Below are 23,713 nucleotides of genomic sequence, written 5' to 3'. Positions count from 1 at the left end.
ATTCAGTTTTGTTGTTGTGCTTTTTAGAATCCGAGCACCTGCCATGTGTGGAAGATAGCGATCATTTGCTCACTGCCTGTATGCTTAAAGTTGTGTCAAGCCTTACTTTGCGTTCCATTAAAAACACAGGTATGCACATTCACTTCCTTTTATGCACACCTTCTGTAACCATTTTCTGGTGTTTTTTCCACATAAGGCAAGAAACTGTAGTTGCCTACTTAAGCTTATCATGTGTATTCTAGTTTCAGTGCGAGACCTTGGTATGGTTCCCTACATAAAGATCTTCTTGGATGAGGATCAGTACAGGGGTCCCACTCTGAGCATTCTGGAGCAACTCGCTGAGATTAACCCTGAAGAGTTCATGAGTACAGCCATAGGAGCAATCTGCTCCTCAACACAGCAGGAACTTGGGTTGAAGTGGGACCTCTTGCAGGTACTTAGATTTTTCATCCACATAAAACAGCACACAAACATCGAGAAACACTTGGATACCGAGTGGTCTCGAATGTCTTCACTCAAATCATAACAAATTCTAATGCACTTAAAACATAATATGCTAGTGAATTTATTTTCTTAGCATGTGGGACCCTGATTCCATTATAGACAAATGCAGATTGATTTGCTAAAACAGGTTGAGCTGTTAACTCTGGACCTATTTGATTAGGGCAGCAGCTCTGAGCTGTGGCACTATGAGGATTACCACCTCTATCAGATCAGTGAATGGGACAGAGATGTGATTAAGCCTAAATAAGTTACACACCTACTGTATGTGTCCATTTTTATAAATGGCAGCAAGAAGAGCACTTACTTGCATATATTGTGTGTATGCAATGTGTGTGAGAGGGCTTGTTTGTGCATGCATACAGGAGTGTGTGCGTGTGTGTATGTGTGAGAGTTCTTTGTGTTAACATGGTTAAAGCAAGTGGCAATCAGATTGGGTGCGACCTGGGTTGGCAAGTGTTGAGAGCCATTGTGATTACTCCAGTATCAGTTAATCACATTTCCCTCTGCGTTCTGCCTCACACATTACCTACCTGATGGATTAGCTCTTAAAATTGAATAAACCTAATGCTATTTTGTTCACCTCCAAAAACTAGTTACCAGAAATGATTTATGATATATCTGTGTGTTTCATCTATTTTTCATGACATTGTTTTAATTGACTAGGGAGATGCTTTTAAGACTTTAAAAGACTTTGAGCAAAGTGTCTATCAATACCCTGCACATTCTTTTTTAAAATATAATGTAGAGAATCAGCTTTGTCACATGTTTGGTAAGGTGTGTTTGGTGTATCTGACTCCCCTCTTATATGTTTCAGTCTGTGCGGAAGGTACTGGACAGTCCCAACAGCTGGGATGGCTTTAGGAGAGCAGGAGGCTTCACTGGACTACTGTCTCTGGTGATCGACATGGAAGGAGCCCTGTCTGACCCTCCACAGAGAGAACTGTGGAAGTCGATTGAACATCAACAGCTGCTGGACCTCCTCCTCCTCGCTCTTCACACCTTGTCCTTGGCTGTGCATCTCCACCCAGTAAATGCACATTATTTCGAGACTGGTGGCTTTTATGAAAGGCTGGCAGATGCTCTGCTCCATCTTGGCTGCTTTGATAGCAGCAGCCCGCAGAAAGATAAATGGGATAGGGAGCAGGACTCCTGTCCTAACACTTCAGTGGACAACCAGGCTCCTGGAAAGAGCTTCCATCAGTATGTTGACTTAGCAGAGGCCAGTGAATCTCCCTCCTCCTCACCTGAGCACTGTCTGCCTGTCACTCTTCGGACATGTATCAAATTGCTCTCCTTTCTTGACCAGTTTGCATCAGGTGCTTGCCCTCATCAGGAGTTAAACTTGGTACTAGAGCTTGAGGATGGGTATGGACCAGATAAAGACAAATTGAATGGAACTGTAAGACATGAAGGCGTATTTTCAGGGTCCCCTCCTGTCCACTTAGGATCAGGCTCACAGTCAGTGCTGGAAACACAGGGAGGATCCAGAAGTACAGCACCTAGTATTTCTACATTCTACAGAGAATCTCAGAACAGGTAGATGATTTAACTGTTTGGAGGGGGTGGAAGACTCAACTGTATGAATGCATTTTCTCCATAGTCATATATAAATTGTAGTTTGTAGTTGGGCCTGCCCATGTTATCAACCCATTTTCTTTTCTGTGTATTTTCTTTTTTTATAAAGGTTCACATGCAATCATGTTATTCTTCATCCAGGAGCAATCCGAGTTGTAATGACTCTCCTCCCAGCATTGTTTACACCCAAGGACCCAAAGGTATCTTTCAGGCCCAAACATGTTATAGTCTTTGATGTTGTATCCCATTGATGACTCAATAATGCTCTGAGCATAACACAAATTTCCTCAGTCGCCTCCTCACCTGCCTTTCCCCTTTTTTTCCCCAGCTCTCTATGGAGGTTCAGTTCTCGCTGGCACACCATGTCCAGGCTATGGTCAAAACTGAGCAAAACCGGCAGATAATGTGTGAGGGAGGGCTGGTGTCCACACTTTTGTCCCACTGTCGTCACATGTTGCTGACTCCAAAGCACCCATTACATCTACCTATTACACGCATCTTAGAAAAGCTCTCCTCTCAGGCCATCACACATTCAGACTTCAGGTCAGTCATGTATTTGCATTTAAAACAATGTCTCAGTATTTGTGCGAACAAGATTCAATGTGCTCTTTTTTTCCTCCTCAGAAAGTTCCTGTGTTTACATGACCCTCTAATGTGCTTGACAGACCAAACACAATTGCTGTCCCATCCAGCTCCTGCATCAAATGGTATACATTTATATTGTTATAATGACAATATTCGTCTTGATTCCTGTTTTTTATTGAACCCATGCGAGGTGTACCTTTCAGACAGAAATATAAAGCAGATCACAGATTTTGGTTGTTTTATTTAAAGCAGGTCACTGCAGGACGGCAGAAGCCTCAGTGGGAACAGCAGTGAAGACATTGAAACGGACATTCAGCTTGTTACAGTCTTCTTCTTGTCCGGCAATCCCTGTCCATCAGATCATTAGTCTGGTATCAATGACATCACCACGCACCTTCAGGCCACACCGAGTCTCCTCCTCACCTGCCTTTGTGGAGTTTGACATGAGTGAGAGTGGATATGGGTGAGTATTGTAGTCCTGCAGATGACTAGATGATGTAAAATTGCTGCACCAATTCGTGGGAAAGGAAAGCTTATTCACATAATAGTTTGAAATGCGCTTATCATTATAGAATCAATGTAAATATGACATTAATTAAAAAGCATAAATTATTCACAAATTTCTTGAAATACTTGTGGTTTGCAGTTGCCTTTTCCTGCCTTCCTTGGCTACAGTGAAAGGAGTGACTGCGGATTCGATATCAACTGGTGGAATTGGACGAGGTAAGCAATGAGGCTAGGTTAGGGTTTACAAATCTGAATAACAAATCTGAATAAAATGTTAATCATCTCCCTTTTATTCATAGATTGCCGGGGATTTCCCCCGACAGCTGGTCTCTCATTTTCCTGCTGGTTCCAGATCAACAGGTTCAGTTCGGCCTGTGATTCACACCCCATCCGTCTCTTGTCAGTGGTTCGACACATGTCCCGGACCGAACAACAGTACATCTGCCTGTCAATCTCCTTCTCAGCCCATGATGGCTGTCTGGTCATTTCCACGGAGGAGGAAGCATTTACGTACCTGGGTAAGACCTTTAAAAGTTCATATTTAGCCATGGTGAATCTAAAGGTCAAGGGTGTCAGAGTGAATGACATCTAATATGAGACTGCAGTCAGATTGCAACAAATGGGGGACTCCTCCACTCACCTTTCCCTTTCCCAATCACCTCAGTGAACTGAGTGAAGGTCGTCAATAGTGAAACATCTGCTCTTGCTGGTTTGCTGTAGAAACATGGCGGTGCGAGATGGCGACCCTTGTCCTTTCATCGTACTTTAGGTCTTTGCTTAACGTTGATATTAAACACTTATTCTAAGGTTTATACTAAGGCTACCCCAAATGTTAAACATGGGACATTAGGGTTACATTAGAGACTTAGCTTTCTCTAGAATTTCTAATGTTCTCATCAACTGTATTTAAAGAGGGGGTACGTGTCGATTGCATCATTAGTTTATACATAATGATTGTTTTTCTCTGTCTGTTGTTTTAGATATGATGGAGCCAGAAGTATGCACTCCCACTTCTTTGACTTCATCACTGAGATTTCGCTGCTCAAGCATGCTGGTCCCAGGTCAGTGGCACCATCTGGCTGTGGTCATGGCTAAAGACGTGAAGAAGAGCTGTCTGACCTCAGCCTACTTCAACGGCAAGGTGTTCGGGACAGGCAAGGTATAACAAGAGGAGAGACTGATGATTAAACGGATTCTAGACCTGCTGTGGCATTGACATACTCATGTAACATGGAGACTTGTGTAATTTGAGAAAACAATGTCCGTGCCTTTTTCTGTCAGATGAGATATATTCAGCCATTTCCTGGTCAGTATGTCTCCATGGACCCAACAGCTGTGATCGATGTGTATGGACTGATAGGAACGCCGGCTCTCTGGAAGGAGCATGCTGCTCTAGTGTGGCGAGTGGGTCCAGCTTACCTTTTTGAAGAGCCTCTGAGTCCTGAGGCAGTGGGTCTCGTATACACACAAGGCACTGCCTACCAAGGCAACTTCCTGGCTCTGCGCAACATCGGTGAGCCACTCGATCTTATGCAATAATTTCACACACAATTTCTACAGAATGTCTTTTTTGTAACTTCACTTAATCATCTTGAATGAAGTCCATTTTATATATTATACATATATTTGTAAATAATACATTGAGTTGTCATGTTTTCAATTGTGAATATGAATAGATCAAAATCAAACATTTTCTCCACCAATCCATCCAAAAAAAAAATATATATAATCAAAATATAATACACAGTTAAAGGATTTTCCTGTTTTTCTTCTGTGACTGTAATGTGTGGTTAATTGTTTTAAGCCGTCAGTTGTAGTGTGTCTAGTTATATTATGTGTTTATGTAGTCTTTACTGCTTCTATTTGTATGACATTGCAAGTGGAGCTGAAACAATTGTAATTCGTCTCACAATAAAGTGTCTGTCTGTAAAAGTCCAAACTTTGACAGTGTAAATTTTACAGAAATTAACTTGTTTTTTTTAACCTCTGTGCACCAGATGCTGAATCTCCCCCTCTCAGACTGGTTCCAGAGGAGAGGATCTCATTTGGCATCAACCCAGCAATTTCTACATTAACGACTGTTGTGCAGATACGAGAGGATTACAATCAAGTGGACTGCAGACTGATTGCTAAAGAGGTACGGCCACACTATGAACCAATGCTATATGTTGTTTTTTTACACAGAATAACAGTCAGTGTGTGAAATTACAGATGGGGATAACGTCTCGTGATGACTCTACACCTGTGTTCCTTGCAAGAAACGTCAGTCAGCACTTGAGTGGTACAGCTCGCACCATAGGAGCAGCGCTCATTGGACATTTTGGTAAATGCATTATTATTTTGACAATTTTATTTCTGCTTTAGTTGTTTCTTGCCAGCACACTTGCTTAGCTCATGTCTGCTTCCTTCTAGGTGTGCGTACATTCACTCCCTGCAGTGCATCCAATGATTTCCTGTATGTTGGTGGACCTGCAGTTGTTCTCAGTCTAGTTGCAATGGCTCCAGATGACAGCTCTTTGTATGCAGCTGTTAAAGTTCTTCTCTCCGTGTTGGAGACCAACTCTGCCATGCAAGAGGAAATGGACCGCATCAATGGATACAAGGTCTGTCGAATCATTTCTTAAACATTTTACACATATCAAACTATATTACCTCATTGTTGTTATCACTTCTTTTGTATTTTCTCTCTCATTGTAGCTACTAGCTTTCCTGCTGAAGATGAAGAAAAGTCTGATCAGCAACAGAACTCTTCAGCTGGTTCTGTATCTCTCCAGATCTGTGGAGCTGAACGCCGGGTCTGGTTGCTTACAAAACATACCTGCTTTCCAAGCTCTGCTGTGTGACCTAGAGGTAAACATCCCCATTTTTCCAGACATAATTTATTTGGAAAAGTTTTTCTTTTATTCACCTGTAATTGTCTCCTTTTTGTCGCTTCATGTTTTCAGGTGTGGCAGAACACACCAGATAATCTGGACCTTTCAGTTTTGAACCACTTCACGGAAATTCTGAAAACCTCAAGGTAAATTCCACAGCTCTGAGTGTGTGAACAGACAGTTATTATGGTTCACAGCTTTAATCGAATTAAGTATTAACTGACATGGCTGGAAAAATTACACAAAACTATAAAGAGGCTCTTGTCCAGCATTGATGGCAGACCTCATTGACTGCTCTGTCAAAATCTGCAGTGGTCTGTCATTAATATCACGGAAATGTGCGACAGAAACAGACAAGGTAATGTTCAGCAGAGTCACAGAGGCTGAAGAGAAGAGCATGACTGAACATGTGCATGGATTCCTGAATTGGATTATCTGTCTGGGGGAAAATATATTAATGCTCTCACTGTTTTTCTCTCTGTAACCTCAACAGTGATGGCAGGAATGCAGAATTCATGCATACCATTGGCCTGCTACCAAAGCTGCTCTTCCAGCTCTCTGATTTCACAGTTACCTTTCGTAAAGTGAAGATGATTTCCTGTGTCATCACTTCCCTTCTTAAAGCTCACTTCACCCCTCTGGACTTGAGCAGGTACAATGTGGGAATACATTCCATAAGTGTTGTACAGTCTCCACATAAAGATTACAGATATGTTTAGAAATAGCCGTATATTTAATATACTTTATGTTCTTTTGTTTTGTCAGACTTGGGCTCTTTCTGGTCTCCACGCTCCCTCCTCTTAGTAGCATGGCTGAGGAGATATCTGACGGTGATGTTTCACACGATACACCAGGTACTCAATATAACACACAACCTTACAACAATTTTATGTGATGACATGAGGTTTAACCACATGTTTGTCCTGCAGCTCAGAGTGCCAGTCCAGTCCACCTCATCTGCATCCGCAACCAGCTGTTACTATCGCTCTTCGAAATCCTCAGCTCAGACAGCCTTCTAACCAAAGAGTAAGCAGCGTCTATCACAGTGTCAAACTACAGTTATTTTCCCACCATAATATCATGGTGTCACTAAATGAGTCTGTCGTGTTCTTATTCCCCACTAGTCAGCAGAAGTCAGCGTTCGATGCCCTGGGCAGTGATTGGTTCCTGCTCTTCCTTCAGCCCCACCTTCATCCTTCTACTGTGAAACTGGGTCTCTTACTGCTCACACATTTCCTGTCCAATCCGGTCCAGCAGAGCAGATTCAGAGAAGCCACGCTCCCAGGAACACTCATTGACGGCATGGAAGAAGCTGTTGCTGTCATTGGTATAGTTGTGATGCCGTAAAATAAAAGATTGCCTCTTTCAGTGGAATCATTGTGATGATATTATCAAGTTATTTCTACACACAACTACTATATGTAAATTTAATATAGTAGATTCAATAAATAAGCACTTCATTATTATGGAAAAAATTATCCTATAATTTTTTTCTTGACTTATTCCCAGACAACCTCCAAGCTCATTCTTGGTCTTATGAGTGTCCCAGCGCCAAGTGTCCAGGCTTTGATGTTCTGCGGGAGCTGCTGATCAGACACTCTCAGCTGCCTCAAGTGTATGAAGCTCTGGCTACTTTGCTGCTGGGGGAAAATACCGGTCACACTGCAGATGAAAAGGTGCATTTTTATCTTTCTTTCTTTTTGAAATAATCTCCATCATCATTTCAGTCTTATTACTGTATTATGTGTCATCTATAGGTGCCTTTGGATGATTTTCTACAGTCCCTGATTGACAAGCAAGGAGACACTCCTTCTCAGCATCTCTGTGTTGAAACTGCTACGATACTGCTGGAGTTAGTCAAAGTCATCATAACTAAGGTTATTCAATAATAACCTTGCAACCTATTTGTATTGTTTGCCTCATAATGTTAACTTGTAATGCATTTTTCATTTACAGTCTGCTCCTCCAACAAAGCACATGTCTGACAGTGAAGCATTGTGGGAGTCACAGCTTCCAGCAAGTGTGATGCAGTTCCTATGTCTTCTCCATAGTCGTCAGCCAAGAGACCCACTGTGGGCATCGCCAGAATTCCTCCATGCACTTGCTGGAGTTGTGTTCCCTCTGGACACTTCAGAGGTTTGTGTGCTACTCATGAAATTAAACAGTTCTATTCTCTCTCTGGTGTTAATCACTGGCATGGATGCTTCTTTCAGAGTGTTGGTGAGCCTTGTGTTACGAGTAATGATGAGGACACAGTCAAGAGTTTTCAAACCAGGAAGCCAGTATGTGACTTCATCCGGATACTGCTAATGGACAGCCTTCTTAATGTTTCTGCTAACAGCAGCACATGTCCTCTGGTTCTCCTGCTTGAGGTGAATACATACACGCCATATTGTCACAATAAGATGTTATTTATTTTCTCACAGCTATGACATATATTGGCATATAGACAAATTCATGCTGTAATAAAGAACTGAACAATTAATCATTTTCAAATTGAAAATGTAATTTCAAGCAACCAAATTACAAAGCAATTTAATTGTTTTATTTTTGATTGTACAATGTTCTCTACCTAATTAAAATGCAACACATACGTGTTTGAAATTGTCATTTCTTAAAGTTCTCATCCTTGCATTTTAGTATCATATTTAATTTTTTTGTTGGTATATCCTGTGGTACTGTTCCATCTTGTTTTAAATTCTGTACACAATAAAAATTAGAATGACACTTACTTATATATATATCCCAGTGCCAATCTCATCCACAATAGATGTCATAAAGAATAAACATTTTTAAGATATTTAATCGTCATTGTTAATCCCTACTGTACCATATATTGCTGTGAGTGCATTTCCAATGCAAAGGCTCTCAGTTTACTACAATACTGCAGAACCCTAATTTCACCAGTAGGTGTCACTCTTTGCTCAGTTACTGACTAAGGAAGAGCCACAAAAATTGTTGATGAATCATTTTTTTTGTCATTTGTAACTAAAGATTTCTGTGATGGTGTTTTCAGTTATCGACACACAACCACCACAGACAACAACACATACACATTTAAAAAATAGATATATCCTTCACTATCATATATAGTGAATTTTAATTTATTTGTTGTCCGTCATTTGCTTAAATTTGCTAATCAATTAACTATTTAAATGTTGCAGTTTTCCCCTGATGACGCTTTGCTGGAGCAGAGGCAGATTTTCCACACTGAGCTGCTGGAGTTGATAATGGACATTATCCAGATGCTCAGCTACGAGGAAGAAAACAACACTCATCTCAGCTCACAAGGTAGAATTGCTATGCAGGGTCATGTATCATATCTCAAATCCATGCCCATGCTCATAGGAATCTCATCTGAGCACATGACCTTTTTTTTCTACGTCTCTCAGACTCAAATCAGAGGCCTGAAGGACAGATGGGCATGCTGATGGAGAATGTGGTTCTCTTTAGTAAGACTCTGCTGCAGAAACTTTACAGTGGAACATTCTTGGGAGACTCTGAGAATTTGCTCAACTTCCTTGCTGATCAGATTGTGGTGGTGAGACAAACATACAGTATAGACATGTCACACAGATAATTGTTTTTTCTTTTAACAAGAAAATTAAACATTTATTTCATAAACTTGCAAACTGCAAATTTCTGCTTACACGGAGCTACAAATTTCATTTGGACACACTTACCTTTGAGTTAATTGGCACAGTGTATTTTGAAAATGTGAAATCTGCCCACAAGTCACTTATAATTATTTTCTACATTACACTAACTGATAATAGATACACTGCCATCTGGTTTTAGGCTCTGGAGAAAGGCCAAACTCAGAAGGAGAGGACAGTGTCAGCCCTCTACTCGTGCACCAATGAAGTCCTGCTTTATTTCTTGTCTCAACCACGGCAGTTGGAAGAAGAAAAGCAAAGGGTCATTAGGGTGTTACAGACGCTCATGGAACGCTGGGATGTTGTCATGGCAACTTACAATGCAAACGTGAGCTTCGTCACGTGCCTTCTTCATTGTCTGTTATTGATACGATCTGGCAGGTAATTGCAAAACCATCATCAAATGCAGACACAAAAATGTTGCTTGAAACCTGAAGTCATTTTAATTTACAAAATCACACTTTCTTTTTTTATTGTGGTAGCTACCTTGAAGGTTTTGGTCTGGTGCAAAAAATGCACAAGAGAAAGGCTTCAACTCACCTGTTTGCTCGCAAATCCAAACATCTTGCACGCCTCAGTAACAGACGAAAAACGACCACAGGTAACGCTGCCAGGTTTATATACTGAATATTAAGTGTGTTGCTTTGCAATTCTAAGTCTGTGGGATTTTACTGTGTCACAACATCATGCAAAAATGTATGTGCTCGCTCATGAACAGATCACGGAGAACTAGTGTCTTTGGTGGAGGCCTGCTGGTCAAGGGTCTTGGTGGAGAGACAACACTCACTCGAAGAAACCTATAAGTTAGAGATCTCGGCAACAAACAGGACAGCGATGGGGTCAGTCAGCATGAAAGATATCAGCCCTCTCTGGGAGGAGACGGCGCTCAAAGCGTGGCTGCTGCACACAGGTTAGCTCGTATTATACTGTACAGATAGAAGATGATAGAATCTTAAGCCCATGATCTTAATGTTTAAACTTGACAATTATCTTCTCAGAGGGTCAGAGGAAGAGGGTGGCCAGCAGCCCTCAGAAGAAGATCAGCAGTGTTGTTCGCTCAGCTTTGAGCAAACCAAGCAAAGAGTCACTCACAGTAAAGGTAAATGCAAAAATCAGTCTTTGATGCTTGTTCCCATGACATGTACTGTGGGGTCACCTTTTCCCAGGTTCCTCTGTGTCCCAAAGCCCAAACACTCATCCTAAAGTCACTGTTGTGTTTGTGCTGTGGGCCGTCCAGCCCTGTGGGGGTGTTTGATTATTTCTTTAAATGGATTTGTATTATCACAGCTGATTGCCCCTGAGTGGGCATAGTAATTGATATCTGTTAGGCCTATCCATGGGAACACTCACTACAACACACTGTTTGCTGCTGAAGGTTAAAGACGTGTTTATTGTTGTTTTTCCCCCCGAAACACGTGGCCCACATCATTAGTTCCCCCACACCGCTTAAGACGTCGAGCCATCTGGAGCAGGGAGCGGGGACATATTACTCAGGCACACAGGCATGAAATTACCGCGTCTGTGTGTCTGTCTCACCTCCACACAAGTGCGTGTGTGTTCTTGTTTGTGCACATCTAGCCCACAGAAATCGGGTTGGCAATTATATTGGTACCAATCTGATGAAAACATTATTCATTTGATGTTATTCTTTATCATATCAGTCTCTGACAGGCTATCAGAGAGGTTGATGAATTGTTTTTCCATCTGAGAGGCTGGGAAGGAGAGGGAGGGACGTTTGCCTTCTTGCCTTCTCCTTCTCTGCTGTGTTGTGGAGCACTTTGCTCTGAGTAGGCTGCTGCATGTGCAGTGAGCATTCAGAAATGCTTTTAATGTCCTCAGTAATGGTCAGCCAGTATGCTCACTTTACAATTCATCCTTATGAACAAACAAGTGAGTCATTAATTAATTTCGGGATCATCAACTTATGACCTTTATTTAGAAAGTCATGAGCTTATGGAGAGTCTTTTTCCCCCCTGTCACTGTATCCATATTAATGCATTTTTACAGAGGACTGAGCGTTCTCAGATATCTACTTTTACTGGGTAAAAAAAGAATTTTAAAGCCCCAAGTAGGCAATGAATGAGAATATAGAGACTGATAGGCAGCCTGTACCCTCAGTCAAGCTTCAGCACAATCCTTCTAGAGATTTATGTCATCAGCAAATGCAGTTCCCATAATCATATCTGTGTCCTCATATTAGAAAGATAATTAACAGCACTAATGATCACGTTAAGTTCATTACACATTCACTGCCAGCCCAGAATGAAGTTGACATTATGTTGCCTTATCATCAAAGGTGGCGTATTGTTGGGAAGTCATTAAAATGGAAATGAGTGTGATGTTCTGATGTTAATTGCTGAGGGAAGGGATGAGTTATGTATTTAATGCAACATTTAAAAAGCCAATGAGGTTCCTATCTGCTAAATAGGGTAATTAATGCTATATATTACTTATGTTTGTCCAAATGAAGGAATGAAATTAGGAGATGATGACGCAGACTTTCTGTTTATCTGTCACAGCACAGCTCTAACTCACAAACTTCATTATTACTCTCTTTTCTGTCTGTAATATTTCTATAATCTGCCCTCAAATTATTCCTTTATTTCCTTCTCTGCACAGCACCTCATTTGGATAGGCAGTCACTCATTTAGAGAAACAGATTTCATTCTCCAGAGGGCTTGTCAAATTTTTTTGTCAACTTTTATGCATGGGTTTGTTTTTTTTGGAATTACTGTCTGTGTGATTTTTTTTTTTTTTGCTTGTACTAGAGACAAAGTTGTTTTCTTTTTTGTTCATTTATTTATTGCAAAACACAGGTTTAGCATCTGTAAATAAGACTTGGTATAAAGAGTTACTGCATGTTCATTCAGTCAATTAAATGGTTTTCCTGGGTCAGCTGTAAGAATGGACACATGTTGTTTCACTAGTCTCTCAGCGAGCACCGCTGTGATGATGGGCTTAATGAAGCAGTTAACAGTCAGAATATGATCCCAGTGTGTCTGTTGAACATGAGCATCCTGCAGTGTCAACACGGCTCTGTTTGTGGTTTTTTCTATTTTTTTTCCTTTTCTCTTTTAATCGACACATGCACACTCGTTCACACACAATAAAGGCACATGCACACTAACCTTGCCCTTGACTGTGGCGAGGCTCAGTGATATTAATGTTTATTTTAATCAGATCACACCAACAAATGATTACATTTCCAGACAGGGTTATTGTAACACTGTAGCCACTAGCTTATTTTGCCCAGTGAATGCAATTTAGAACAGATGTAATTTTATGAATGCATTGTAATTGCATGAGGAAACAACAATACTGTTATGAATATACAATCTTTGTGAACATAATGTGTTGTGTGTGTACAATATGAGCTAGAGGAAGAGCGATTGTGCAACCTGCTCTTTTCATTTGCACCCATCAGGTTATTCTGCTTTCTTTGTAGGAGTTTCTGTCCTGCATGGAGTCACATCGACACAGAGGCCACATCTTGTTTGAGAAAATGAGAACAAACTACTTACAGGTTGGGCAGAAATGCTAATATTCATATACTGAAATAATTGTTATTAAAAAGCCAAAATTAGATCTGTAATAATATTCATCGCCCTCTCATCTATTCCATCCACCCTGGGCCTGTCTCTGCTTCCCAGTTACAAGCCACCGAGTGGGAGCGAGTCAGCTCCAAGTGGCTGCGTGTGGAAGCAGAGTTGCTGAGGGAGAGAGCTTTGTTCGGCCCTGGACCAGGAGTGCTGCTGAGCCGAGACTGGGTGCAAGACGCTGCTGAAGGACCCAACCGGACCAGGTTGCGCATCCGCAGAAAGGCCTTAAGACGATCCAGACAGGTATAGCATTTCAGTTTAGAGCAGGGACCAATTTAGTTGTCATATTATACTCTATAGTCTAACATTTAATAGCACTATTGTTGTTACAACAGGTACTAGGAAAATTGTGTCTGGGTTTGAGGACTGGCGCATCAGAGGAGAACAACAATAAAACAGATGGTGACACAGGTTAAGAAAAGAGCTACTTTTTTTTATTGTATTTAAATTGACTCTTCTCGATGTGAGTGTTGGATCTAAGCTCAGTGAAAAAAATTTTCCTTTGTAACAGAGCCCAAGATCCTGTTGGAAGTTGGCACTGAAGCAAAAGAGGATGAAGAGGAGGGAGGAAAGGACTGTCTGACCTTCTTTCCTGTTTTAAACGAAACACCTGCTTTAACTGAGAGTCCACCTGGCTCTATGACCCCCATACCCTGCTCCCATCGACAAGACTGCCCCGACATACGCATAATCCTGCAGGAATTGCACCCTGGAGAAGAGGTACTGTAGCACAGGAGGGTTTGTTAGTCTAAAAAAAACCACGGCTAAACACAAGCACAGCTCCCTTCCACCCGACTAATATTCACAATCCTAATTATCTGATGTAGACTGAGGGATTCCAATAGCCCAGCGCTGCTATCAGAATTTCATCTTTCCTCATTAGTGTAATGTTTTAATGTCGAGGCCCAGCTCAGCTCTTCTCATTCTTCCTGTGAGTTAGAAACCAAAGAACATGTTGACAGGGACTCTCATTGCTCCGGCAACCAGCCGCGCCTTTTAATGTTTCTGACAGAAGTATTAATAAAAACAGTAGGAGGTGATGCAAGCTGTCTTGCATCTGCTTAGTAAGTGTGTGTGATGTGTGCCTGTGTGGCCTGTTGTCTTGCAGTGGTGCATTGTGTGAGTCCTGCTGAGCTTCCTGTCAAATGAATACAGTCATTAGCTCTGAAAAATGCACACACACATACACACACATATATAAAGTTACACAAAGGGAGACCCACTCATAATTAGCTTGCCAGCGCCAATAGTGTGATTATGACAGTAATGTGTATGGGGAGAAATCAATGGTCTGACATTAGGCTCTCAGTCAATAAAAGTCCTCCTTTTCTCTCCTTCTTCCCGTCATCAGCTAAATCACCCTCGGACTGATAATGCATTTCTGTCCAGAGCACAGTGAAGAGATGAGGAAACAAGTTTATTGTTCTGTATTTAATTTTTGATAACAATAAATGTAACTATTTTTTTCAGTGGGGCTGATGCCAGATTGTGTTCCCTAATTGCACAAAATCTGACCATGATAAAGCTCAGTAAAAGGTTTCCAAGCCACATGGATGAGACTCACTCACCTTGACTCTTTTCAAATGCTTTCGCATGACAAGTGATATTATCCATCATCGTGTGTTTCTGTGTGCGCATTCAGACACAAGGTTCTGATCACTTAGCAGGTTTCCCATTGTGTGTGTGGCAGTGATTAATTCTCCTAATAATGGCCAGGCAGGGCCTGCTCCTCCTCCTCCACCAAGTGTGACTCTACATCTGTGGGTAGAGAGTCTGATTTGATTAGTATAAATTGTGAGGGGCCTGCGGGTATGTCGGGGCCCCATATGGTTTTTGGGCGCTTTGTCCCAGAGGGCCTGCAGAGGGGCCAACACAGGGATACGGCCAGGTGCACACACTCACTGTGAAATGAGGGGAGACAATAGAATTAGCCACACATGATCACAATGCATTTAGCATTAGCTGCAACTAGCGCCGAAAGCAGCATGTGGGTCCACTGCGGTGCGAGATAAAACACACAGTCGCATTGCTGAAAAAAGGAGCTGGGTCCTCGCCTCCCCATCAATCAGCTCTGATAATGAAGTGTTCAACTGTGTCTTTTTAATAATGATTAAAATATGTGATTAAAATGATCAATCAAGTAAAGCCTGAAGTGCCTGCATTGGTGTCATGTCATGTCCCAGGAGAGAAATGCCTCTCTCACATGGGGCTTAATGTATCTCTATCTCTCTCCATCCCACTTTGTTTCACTGTAGGTAAAGGCAAAGATGTGTGTAGTGATGGTGAGTGGCCTCGGAGTGACAGAGGGGGTGCTGCTGTTTGGAAAAGTAAGCCTGCTCTTGTGTGAAGGGTTCACTCTCAGTCCAAGTGGAGACATTTGCTGCAGGAAACACCAACCCAGCAGGTACACCTGTGTGTGTGCTGCACAGTTCTGTGTAGTTACAGAAAAACATATATACATTTATCTACTGATTTGGGTCAATTGATCATCATGTCCCTTTCTTTCTCTGCCAGTGTGAAGGACTCCTTCATCTCCACCATGCTGAGTAAAGAGCTGCCATCAGCCAGCTGTAGACGCTGGCTATATGATGATATCAAGGAGGCGCGCTTCATGCGTTTCCTTTTGGAGGTCAGACATCCAAATGGTCCCACTCAATCCTTAAATGAATATGCATTTATATCTGTGTCTGATGAACTAAAACGTTGTGCCTATCAGGACAATGCTATCGAGGTTTTTATGAAGAGTGGACACTCAGCCTTCCTGGTATTCCTGAATAAAGACCATGTCTCTGCATATAAAAGGTTGGACTTATGTAAAAAAGTTTTTATTTTTTTTAAATCATTCCTATGCTGTTGCTCATTCTTTTTACTCTCTTTATTCCTGCAGGCTGTGCACAGTAGTGTCAGCATTAAAAGGCAAAGGGGCTGCTGAGATTATCGCTAATGCCAGGTAAGCGTCATCTCTTAATCTTCACACCTAACTATTTTTTTTACTTAATTTATTCAAATGTAATAGTCAGTTTGACATTTTATTTACATATAATTATAAGAATAAGCTCCCCTACAATCTGGATGAGTTTGAACCTGTCTTGGATGACCGTGGCTCTGAAGCCCCCAGTGCAATTAGTCCCTGACATTTATTGAGTTGTACGTATGCAGCAAAACCCAATAATGTGGACCACGCTGGTGTAGTAGACTGGACCTCAGTACTCTCCAGCTTTGGCACAATGTCTATCTGAAGTGTGACGTGCTTTAGGACGTATTTCATCAGTTGACACTTATATAATTATATATTATATAATATCTCAGTCAAGTCCCTCAGCTATAGTTACATCAAGCCAGTGTCAAATGTAGATCAATGTGGGAAATCAACACTCCTTCCACGCAGAACCCTGAAACCATAACATGTAGGCAAAATAATTCTTAAACTGTTATTTGTAAACCAAAATTTACAAAATAATCAAGCTGAATCTTTAAGCGGGATTCCAAGTCACTGACCAATCAGCTTTTAGCTTTAGACACTTGTCAAGTGCATTATTGTGCAGCCTACACTCTCCATGGAACAACACACTTCTACATCTGGTTTCCTTATTCTTTTCAATAGAACATATTTTTTCAATTTACTGTATTTATAAGGCTATTTAGGTCTGCAGTTGTGATGTCAGCGTTTTGTTTTTTTTTTGCTTAGTTGACTGTCTCTTGTTTAAACTTTTTACGTATTCTCCACTCATCCTGATTGAGTTTAGCTACTGAGTTTGGCACCGTCAGCCCAGCATATCTCAGGCATCTCTCTTTAGACTTAACACCAACACTTTCTCCTTCTTTGTGCTCATCACTCAAACACAGGCTGCTTTCCCCTGCTTCAGATTTTTTTATGTCCTGGACACATGATAGAGGATTCCTTTTTGTGTTCAATTTAGTGAGATTTGGTAGGGCATCAATAAACTCTGGTATGGTGGTGAAGAGGTTGTCAAACAGACTTAATTCTTCAAGACTCTCTAGAGCCTCCATGGAGGGCGGAAGGCTGTCCAGCTTGTTCAGCCCCAGATTGAGGGTCTTCAACTTACTGAGGGAACCTAGTGTGGAGGGTAAACCTGCTGAGGTTAGACAGTTGTTAGAGAGGTTGAGGTGGGTCAGTGCCACTAGTTTGCCAATTGACTCTGGCACAGACTCCAGTTTGTTAGTGTGAAGATCTAACCATTTGAGTGAAGATAGGTTCCCAAGGTTTTCTGGGAGTTCCTTCATCAGGTTGCGGCAGAGGTGTAACTCATGCAGGTTGGGCAGTTTGACAAGACACACTGGAAATGTGGCCATTCTTAATTTGCTGTAGGTGAGTCTGCGCAGTCCCTCTGGTGTCTTCTGTACTGCCTTTTTTGCCGCCTTAAGGGTGACCTTAGTCCCTCCGCCTTTCTTTTTAGGCATGGTACTGCAACAAATAGTTCATAAACAGTTCAGTTTAAGTGGGCATGAAGCTGGAAGAAAACATTACATGAGCCAGTACGTCCAAATTGAGAAGCATCACTAACATAAAAGGCATGTTGTCAGATTCTCCTTTGATCTAAGTATTTGAGACTCACATTATGTGAGTAAAAGAATGTTGCTTACAAGAGTTTAGACCATGGAAAGAATGATCAGCTTTGTCAGTGACTATAGATGCAAGGCCCCAGCTGGACTACAAGATCTTAGTAACACACTACAGGTTTGATCTGCCTGTGCTGGGCCCGCCTTGGCAGAAGGTGTCTTGTGATTAAAGGGCCAGAACACCTGATGTTTCATAATAACATCCCTTGCTCCCAAGAAGCTGATTTACAATAATCTATGTAAACTACACCACTGTAAAGTACTTCAGCAAATAAATGTGTTGTGTCTATGTTTAGATGTAAGTATGTGTGTGTGTGTGTGTGTGTGTGTGTGTGTGTGTGTATCTGTGTGTGAGTGTGTGTGTGTGTACAGCTGATGTGATTTATTCAAAGACAACAGCTTATGTATGGCCCAGGGCAGTAAGGAAAGCATGCTCTCTGAGGATTGAGAGCCTGAGCACTGTGTGTGTGTGTGTGTGTGTGCGCGCGTGCGCTAGTGTGTGTGTGTGTCAGTATTGTGTCTGCACTAGCGCGTGCTCACCCAGTGTTGCCCATGGGAGTATTTAAGAGCACGACTCTCTAATTAAGGCTAATGCAGGGGAACAATAGGAGAGAGGCAACACTGGATAACACAGCAAAAACAAATGAGTGCTGATGCTCCCTCACCATTCACCATTCTACTGATTGAGCTGTTTGGCTCCTTTCAGGTGAGGTGTGTATGTATGCATGCGTGCATGGGTGTGTGTAGGCCAACAACATGCAAGTGTGTTGACGGACACGGATGTACTGTACGAGAGTATGTGCACGTGTGTGTGTGAGGAGTCAAATCGGGACTTTGATAAATTATAGTTGGGGAGTGTTGTGAGTGTGATGAGGGCTTCACTCTTCTCCCCTCCCTGTCTAAAAGAGCAAGGTGTGTGTCTGTTTGTGTCTGTGTTACACCCCAAGGCCCTCTCTCGCCTCATTCATCATCCTCAGGATGAGAGAGGTTATCCACTGGTGCTTGTTCCCATTATAACCTCCTATAGAAAGCTATTGCATGAAATTATTGCCTGCAATTAGATAAAACATACTGGGCCAAATGCAATGATTGATTTAAGAGTAGTTTTACAAAAATAATTTTGTCATGATTTATTGGACAAGGGGAGGAGAAACTGGTCTTTAAAACCAGACACACTTCAAGTAGCACCTTACTCTCTGCATATATCTATTTTTGTTTTTTTGTTCTTATTTTATTGTACTCTTGTTTAAACCTTTACTTACATTTTTTAAAATGAGTGAAAATATGTATACTCACCCTATTTTGTCTTGTTTCCATGTGACTTGGCATTATTCACACGATGAGCTGGTCTTAAGATTTAGAAACATTCCATCGGCTTTAGTTCTTGTGAACTGGCCGTTCACCCCTGTAGAACCAACGCTGTATTCATATTGTCACAAACCAGTAATTACTCCAAAATAATTACATTTCCACTTCAGCATGTCGAAAGTGTACAAACAGTACGTAATCCTTGCACAAAATGTGGCAAAGTTGAGTGGAAAGGTCAGGATTTCGCCGTTGTATATACCAACATTTCCTCAGCCTCTGCTACACCAAACACAAAGTCAAGGTTCCTCTTGTTTAATAGCGTTACTTAGCAACTGGGGTGCTTGGCGCCTGGACTTTATTGCCATGTTACTGGCCCACAGAGGGAAAAGAGATTCCAGCAGCAGTCGAACGCTTCGCCAGTTTCGATTAAACAAGTTTAGATTGGCTTACCGTGAGTAAAATACATAATAAAATGTTGAGGAACGTTGTCATTTAGTATAGATGTTTTGTTTAGCTGAACACACGCTCTGGTAGATTAATTGCAAACAAGGCAATTTGTGCGAAGAGTTTTTGTGCTCAGCAGTTTGCATAAACGGCAACTTTTTAACTGTGTGCTGTTATTTTAGTGGATGCTCATTAAAATATCACCTGACAATAGTCTTTGAACAAACACACAAGTGTTAAAAAAACCAAAAGAAAAAAGAACAGCTGGAGAAAGAATGTGTTTGCCATAGCAATGAAGCAGGAAGCTCAGTATCAGTGAACTATTTGAGGCACAAATTTTGTTAATTTTTTTTTCACACGTTTGAAACAGTGTAAAAACCTACTTTAAAATAGCTTTGTAAGAGAGCCTACAGTCACACAAATGACTGAAGAGTATATTTCTTTTCAGCCTACAGATGGCACCATGTTCTACATATATGTGAGGTGTAGCTCTCACTCTAGCGCTCTTCAGTCTCTTAACTGTTCCTACAGCTGTGCACACACAATTTCTTTTTCCTGAATCACTTACTCACCTCCACTCTGCTGTTTTTGAGCGCTGCTATGTTACATTTCCATCAGTGGTTGCCAGGCAACAGACCAGTATAAAAAAACAACTTTGTGTTGGTAGGTACTGCTTAGTGATCAGCCCCTGATGCTAATTCAAGGTATTTGTTTTTATTGTGTTTCAGAAAGACTCCAGTGGTTGAAAAGGCAGCTCTTGTTAAATGGCAGGTAATTCAATAAACGTGGCTATTCATGTATTTGAGTTGCAGTTACCGCTGGAGTTGTTTTTTGCTTTGACATCAGGAATGAATAAGTTCAATAGGTTTTAAATAATTATGAATATGTATTTTGTTATCGTTTGTTTTGTCTAGAAAGGGGAAATAAGTAACTTTGAGTACTTGATGCATCTGAACACCATCGCGGGGAGGACATACAATGACCTGATGCAGTATCCAGTGTTCCCCTGGGTCTTAGCTGACTACCAGTCAGAGGTAGTAGCATATCACGTTTTTCAAACGTGGCACCATTGTATTAAAATGCTATGGGTATGGTTACAGCAAGACAATGTATATGTTTCATATTAACATTTGCCACATCATCCTTAATAGACTCTCGATCTGTCAAATCCTGCAACGTTTCGGGATCTGTCTAAACCAATGGGAGCTCAGACGGAGAAAAGGAAACAGAGGTTCATCCAGAGATATGAAGAGGTGGAGAACAGCGAGGGTGAAGGTACCCGTTTGGCTCGTCACTGTTCCGTCTTTTCACCTTTCCCACCGACTGTACTCTTTGTTCACCCTACTTTTTAAATTAGTTCCCTCTGCAGGAGATATGTCAGCACAATGCCACTACTGCACCCACTACTCCTCAGCCATCATCGTGGCCTCCTTCCTTGTCAGAATAGAGCCGTTTTCACAGACTTTTCAGGCTCTGCAGGTGAGTCCTTTATAAGCACTTAAAACAACAATCAACCAGACTCAAATCTACTATTTTGCCAGTGAAATAATTCATGACTGTTATGTGTATTTTTTACAACTGTCTTGATAGTTGGCAGTATTTTGTTGTGCCCGTTTGTTTCTGTTTCTGTCATTTTCATAACATGATTTTAAAAATGCACTGACTAGGGTAGTTGTAGTATCATCTCAAAAATGCTTTCTATTATATTCTATTTAATTCTTTTAAAGCTGCAAAACTCTTAATTTATAAATCCATAACAAAAGATAAATTGACTTAACTTAAAATGATACACAACCTAATTTGTTGGTTTAATTGCTCCCTAACAATAAATACATTAATCGCATTCAAAATAATAAAATAAAAATATGATTAATAAAATGTATTCTAGACAACATTTTATCAGTACAACTAAATAAAAAAAGGTTTCTGACCATTTGAAATCACAGCTTTTAAGTCTCTCTTTTAAGATTTCACACACAAAATCAAATATACACAAATAAAATACAAAAATTAGAGTTAGAGTGATAAATACATAACATTTTAGAATATAATGTAGATTCTAATGTGAATGTAATCACTGCTCATGTAGGACTCTTTCCTAAAAATAACAGAATCTGTCTCCTCAGTAACACACAGGCCCTTCTGCAAACCCAGGATGCCCACTTACAGTCATCACTCATCACATTATTATTTAAATGTATTTTTTAACATAATCTTTCTAATCATTTAACTCTAATATGAGCTATTTTTTTTAGCAGTCCGGATCCTCTTTCAATGCTTTTTTTTTTGGAAAGAAACTAGATTATTCAGATTTCAATATATATGCAAATAATAATAATAAAAAAGAATTGTAAAGAAGCACATACTGATGTTAGGATGCAGCATCCAATTCATTAGAATAAAAAGCCATGCATTTGATCGTCAGAATAAAGCAATAAAGATGTTAGTCTGGTGCTTTTTTGTCTTCCAAAGCGAGTAACTGGTGTGTGGTAATATCCATAACTGAATTTACATCTCTAACCAAGTTTACTGAGTTTATTTACTATTTTGTTTTATTCTAAATTACATTCTCCCTCATGAGATTTCAATCGTGGATTACGGAATTATACAGAAAGATGAAAAGCTTCCTTCAAATAATAACAAATGTTCGCTGCTTAAACAATGCAGAGAAGAAAAATAAAATGTATGTGGTTCACCAAACAGAGTGGAGAAGACTGCTGGATTGAAATGCCTGTTCCAAGTCTGGTTCATCAGTTTTCTCAGGGTTCTGACAGTGTCGTTCCCCCCGTCTGTCCTCACAGGGAGGCTTTGATATCGCAGAGCGGATGTTTTACAGCGTGAAGAAGGAGTGGGAGTCGGCCTCTAGAGACAACATGGGGGATGTCAGAGAACTGATCCCAGAGTTCTTCTACCTGCCTGACTTCCTGCTCAACTCCAACAACATCCAGCTAGGTCAGCCTCTGAAATCATGTATCTAAGTAAATAATTGAAAATATGATTTCCTGTTAAGATTTATTAAAAGTACAGTGTGTAAAATTGAACACATTTTATTGGTGATTGGCTTGTTGTCGCTGAATATCCACACCACTCACTCTTCCCTTCCAAGTGTGTTTGCAAACCTATGCAGTTATGTAGTCTTCAGTTATATAGCATATATAGTGATGGGCTACTGTAAAAACATGGTGGTCCAAAACAGCGGTGTCCTCATATAATGTAATGAAAAACAACAATGAATACAATCAGGTGATTCTACATTTTACACACTGGGCCTTTAAGTGCTCCAAGTAATCAACATATTTCTCTATTTTCGTACTGTTGCGCAGTATCCTCTTACTCTTTCTGTGGTTTTTAGCCATAAACCCATTTTGGGAGGACACTGTAGTCTTTAGCAAACATTATTCAGTACATTATTTTTATATTTAGTCCTGATCTTAATCTATTTATGAGTATTTACAGCAGTTTGATCTCTTATTTGGAACTGAACAAAACTAAATTTAAAAACTACAGTATGTGCAGTAAGTCAGTCATAATTGGGAAGGTTTTAAGAAGGCAATAGTGAAAAATGATCATTCCAGGCTACACAGCCTGCTATTTTGGTTTTGGTCTTTCCAACGATTTTGACAGCATTCAAATATCACCAGTTTTATTGTCTTCATGTGTGCATGTGCTTTTTCAGCTCTCTAATATTTTAAAAGCACAGTTTTTTAAAGATACATATCTTTACAGGCTGCATGGAGGATGGTACTGCTCTGGGAGATGTGGAGCTGCCTCTATGGGCGAAAGGTGACCCTCAGGAGTTCATTAGAATCCATCGAGAGGTCAGTGACCCCCCCCCCCCCCCCGACCCCCACTCACTATGCCTGTCTGTTGCAGTTGGACAGACTGGCCTGTTACATGCAGAGAGGCCTAATAATGTCTGTATGTACACAGAAAATGCACTGCTTTAGTATCTTAACACAAGAGTCCACTGACACAGTTATTTGCTGTCATTCTGTTTCGCTCCATTCTTTTATACCAAAGTATAAGAGACAGATCGTATTTATAACAGCCACTGTCTTGTGTGTTCAAGTCTTTAAAGACC

General features: G+C 40.8%; 2 protein-coding genes across 3 annotated transcripts in view; one reads left to right on the top strand and one right to left on the bottom strand.

The window, feature by feature from the left end:
- Positions 1 to 23,713, top strand: part of wdfy4 (WDFY family member 4) — a 38,489-nt gene that overhangs the window by 8,409 nt on the left and 6,367 nt on the right. Inside the window, exons 13-56 of one of the 2 annotated variants that reach the window (XM_058651420.1) lie at positions 28 to 129; positions 243 to 433; positions 1,319 to 2,040; positions 2,189 to 2,279; positions 2,408 to 2,622; positions 2,704 to 2,786; positions 2,914 to 3,127; positions 3,311 to 3,387; positions 3,471 to 3,689; positions 4,152 to 4,330; positions 4,453 to 4,684; positions 5,169 to 5,308; positions 5,383 to 5,494; positions 5,584 to 5,774; positions 5,869 to 6,021; positions 6,117 to 6,190; positions 6,538 to 6,696; positions 6,810 to 6,898; positions 6,974 to 7,070; positions 7,169 to 7,371; positions 7,554 to 7,720; positions 7,802 to 7,921; positions 8,001 to 8,180; positions 8,258 to 8,416; positions 9,209 to 9,335; positions 9,437 to 9,585; positions 9,843 to 10,081; positions 10,183 to 10,301; positions 10,419 to 10,610; positions 10,699 to 10,799; positions 13,146 to 13,223; positions 13,351 to 13,542; positions 13,635 to 13,710; positions 13,811 to 14,019; positions 15,555 to 15,703; positions 15,814 to 15,928; positions 16,016 to 16,101; positions 16,187 to 16,249; positions 20,361 to 20,403; positions 20,547 to 20,666; positions 20,784 to 20,907; positions 20,990 to 21,111; positions 22,434 to 22,584; positions 23,359 to 23,450. In XM_058651420.1, coding sequence (XP_058507403.1) covers positions 28 to 129; positions 243 to 433; positions 1,319 to 2,040; positions 2,189 to 2,279; positions 2,408 to 2,622; positions 2,704 to 2,786; positions 2,914 to 3,127; positions 3,311 to 3,387; positions 3,471 to 3,689; positions 4,152 to 4,330; positions 4,453 to 4,684; positions 5,169 to 5,308; positions 5,383 to 5,494; positions 5,584 to 5,774; positions 5,869 to 6,021; positions 6,117 to 6,190; positions 6,538 to 6,696; positions 6,810 to 6,898; positions 6,974 to 7,070; positions 7,169 to 7,371; positions 7,554 to 7,720; positions 7,802 to 7,921; positions 8,001 to 8,180; positions 8,258 to 8,416; positions 9,209 to 9,335; positions 9,437 to 9,585; positions 9,843 to 10,081; positions 10,183 to 10,301; positions 10,419 to 10,610; positions 10,699 to 10,799; positions 13,146 to 13,223; positions 13,351 to 13,542; positions 13,635 to 13,710; positions 13,811 to 14,019; positions 15,555 to 15,703; positions 15,814 to 15,928; positions 16,016 to 16,101; positions 16,187 to 16,249; positions 20,361 to 20,403; positions 20,547 to 20,666; positions 20,784 to 20,907; positions 20,990 to 21,111; positions 22,434 to 22,584; positions 23,359 to 23,450 — 6,716 coding nt within the window. Of the gene's footprint in view, positions 1 to 27; positions 130 to 242; positions 434 to 1,318; positions 2,041 to 2,188; positions 2,280 to 2,407; positions 2,623 to 2,703; positions 2,787 to 2,913; positions 3,128 to 3,310; positions 3,388 to 3,470; positions 3,690 to 4,151; positions 4,331 to 4,452; positions 4,685 to 5,168; positions 5,309 to 5,382; positions 5,495 to 5,583; positions 5,775 to 5,868; positions 6,022 to 6,116; positions 6,191 to 6,537; positions 6,697 to 6,809; positions 6,899 to 6,973; positions 7,071 to 7,168; positions 7,372 to 7,553; positions 7,721 to 7,801; positions 7,922 to 8,000; positions 8,181 to 8,257; positions 8,417 to 9,208; positions 9,336 to 9,436; positions 9,586 to 9,842; positions 10,082 to 10,182; positions 10,302 to 10,418; positions 10,611 to 10,698; positions 10,800 to 13,145; positions 13,224 to 13,350; positions 13,543 to 13,634; positions 13,711 to 13,810; positions 14,020 to 15,554; positions 15,704 to 15,813; positions 15,929 to 16,015; positions 16,102 to 16,186; positions 16,250 to 20,360; positions 20,404 to 20,546; positions 20,667 to 20,783; positions 20,908 to 20,989; positions 21,112 to 22,433; positions 22,585 to 23,358; positions 23,451 to 23,713 lie in introns of those variants that run through there. The other variant, XR_009242241.1, reaches the window with a different exon arrangement.
- Positions 16,263 to 19,707, bottom strand: lrrc18a (leucine rich repeat containing 18a). Its single transcript, XM_058651421.1, has 2 exons — positions 19,177 to 19,707; positions 16,263 to 17,725 (listed from the first exon to the last, which is right to left on the bottom strand). The coding sequence occupies exon 2, from the start codon at positions 17,719 to 17,721 to the stop codon at positions 16,984 to 16,986; it is 738 nt and encodes a 245-aa protein (XP_058507404.1). The 5' UTR covers positions 17,722 to 17,725; positions 19,177 to 19,707; the 3' UTR covers positions 16,263 to 16,983.

This window comes from Solea solea, chromosome 15 (genome assembly GCF_958295425.1).
Source record: "Solea solea chromosome 15, fSolSol10.1, whole genome shotgun sequence".
In the NCBI taxonomy this organism is placed as follows: domain Eukaryota; kingdom Metazoa; phylum Chordata; class Actinopteri; order Pleuronectiformes; family Soleidae; genus Solea; species Solea solea.
Note: the sequence above shows the minus strand (reverse complement) of the source record. Positions and strands in the feature narration are given on the sequence as shown.

What these genes read in the sequence shown, in the direction of transcription:
- lrrc18a (XM_058651421.1), bottom strand. Translation starts at nt 17,721, where the DNA reads ATGCCTAAAAAGAAAGGCGGAGGGACTAAGGTCACCCTTAAGGCGGCA.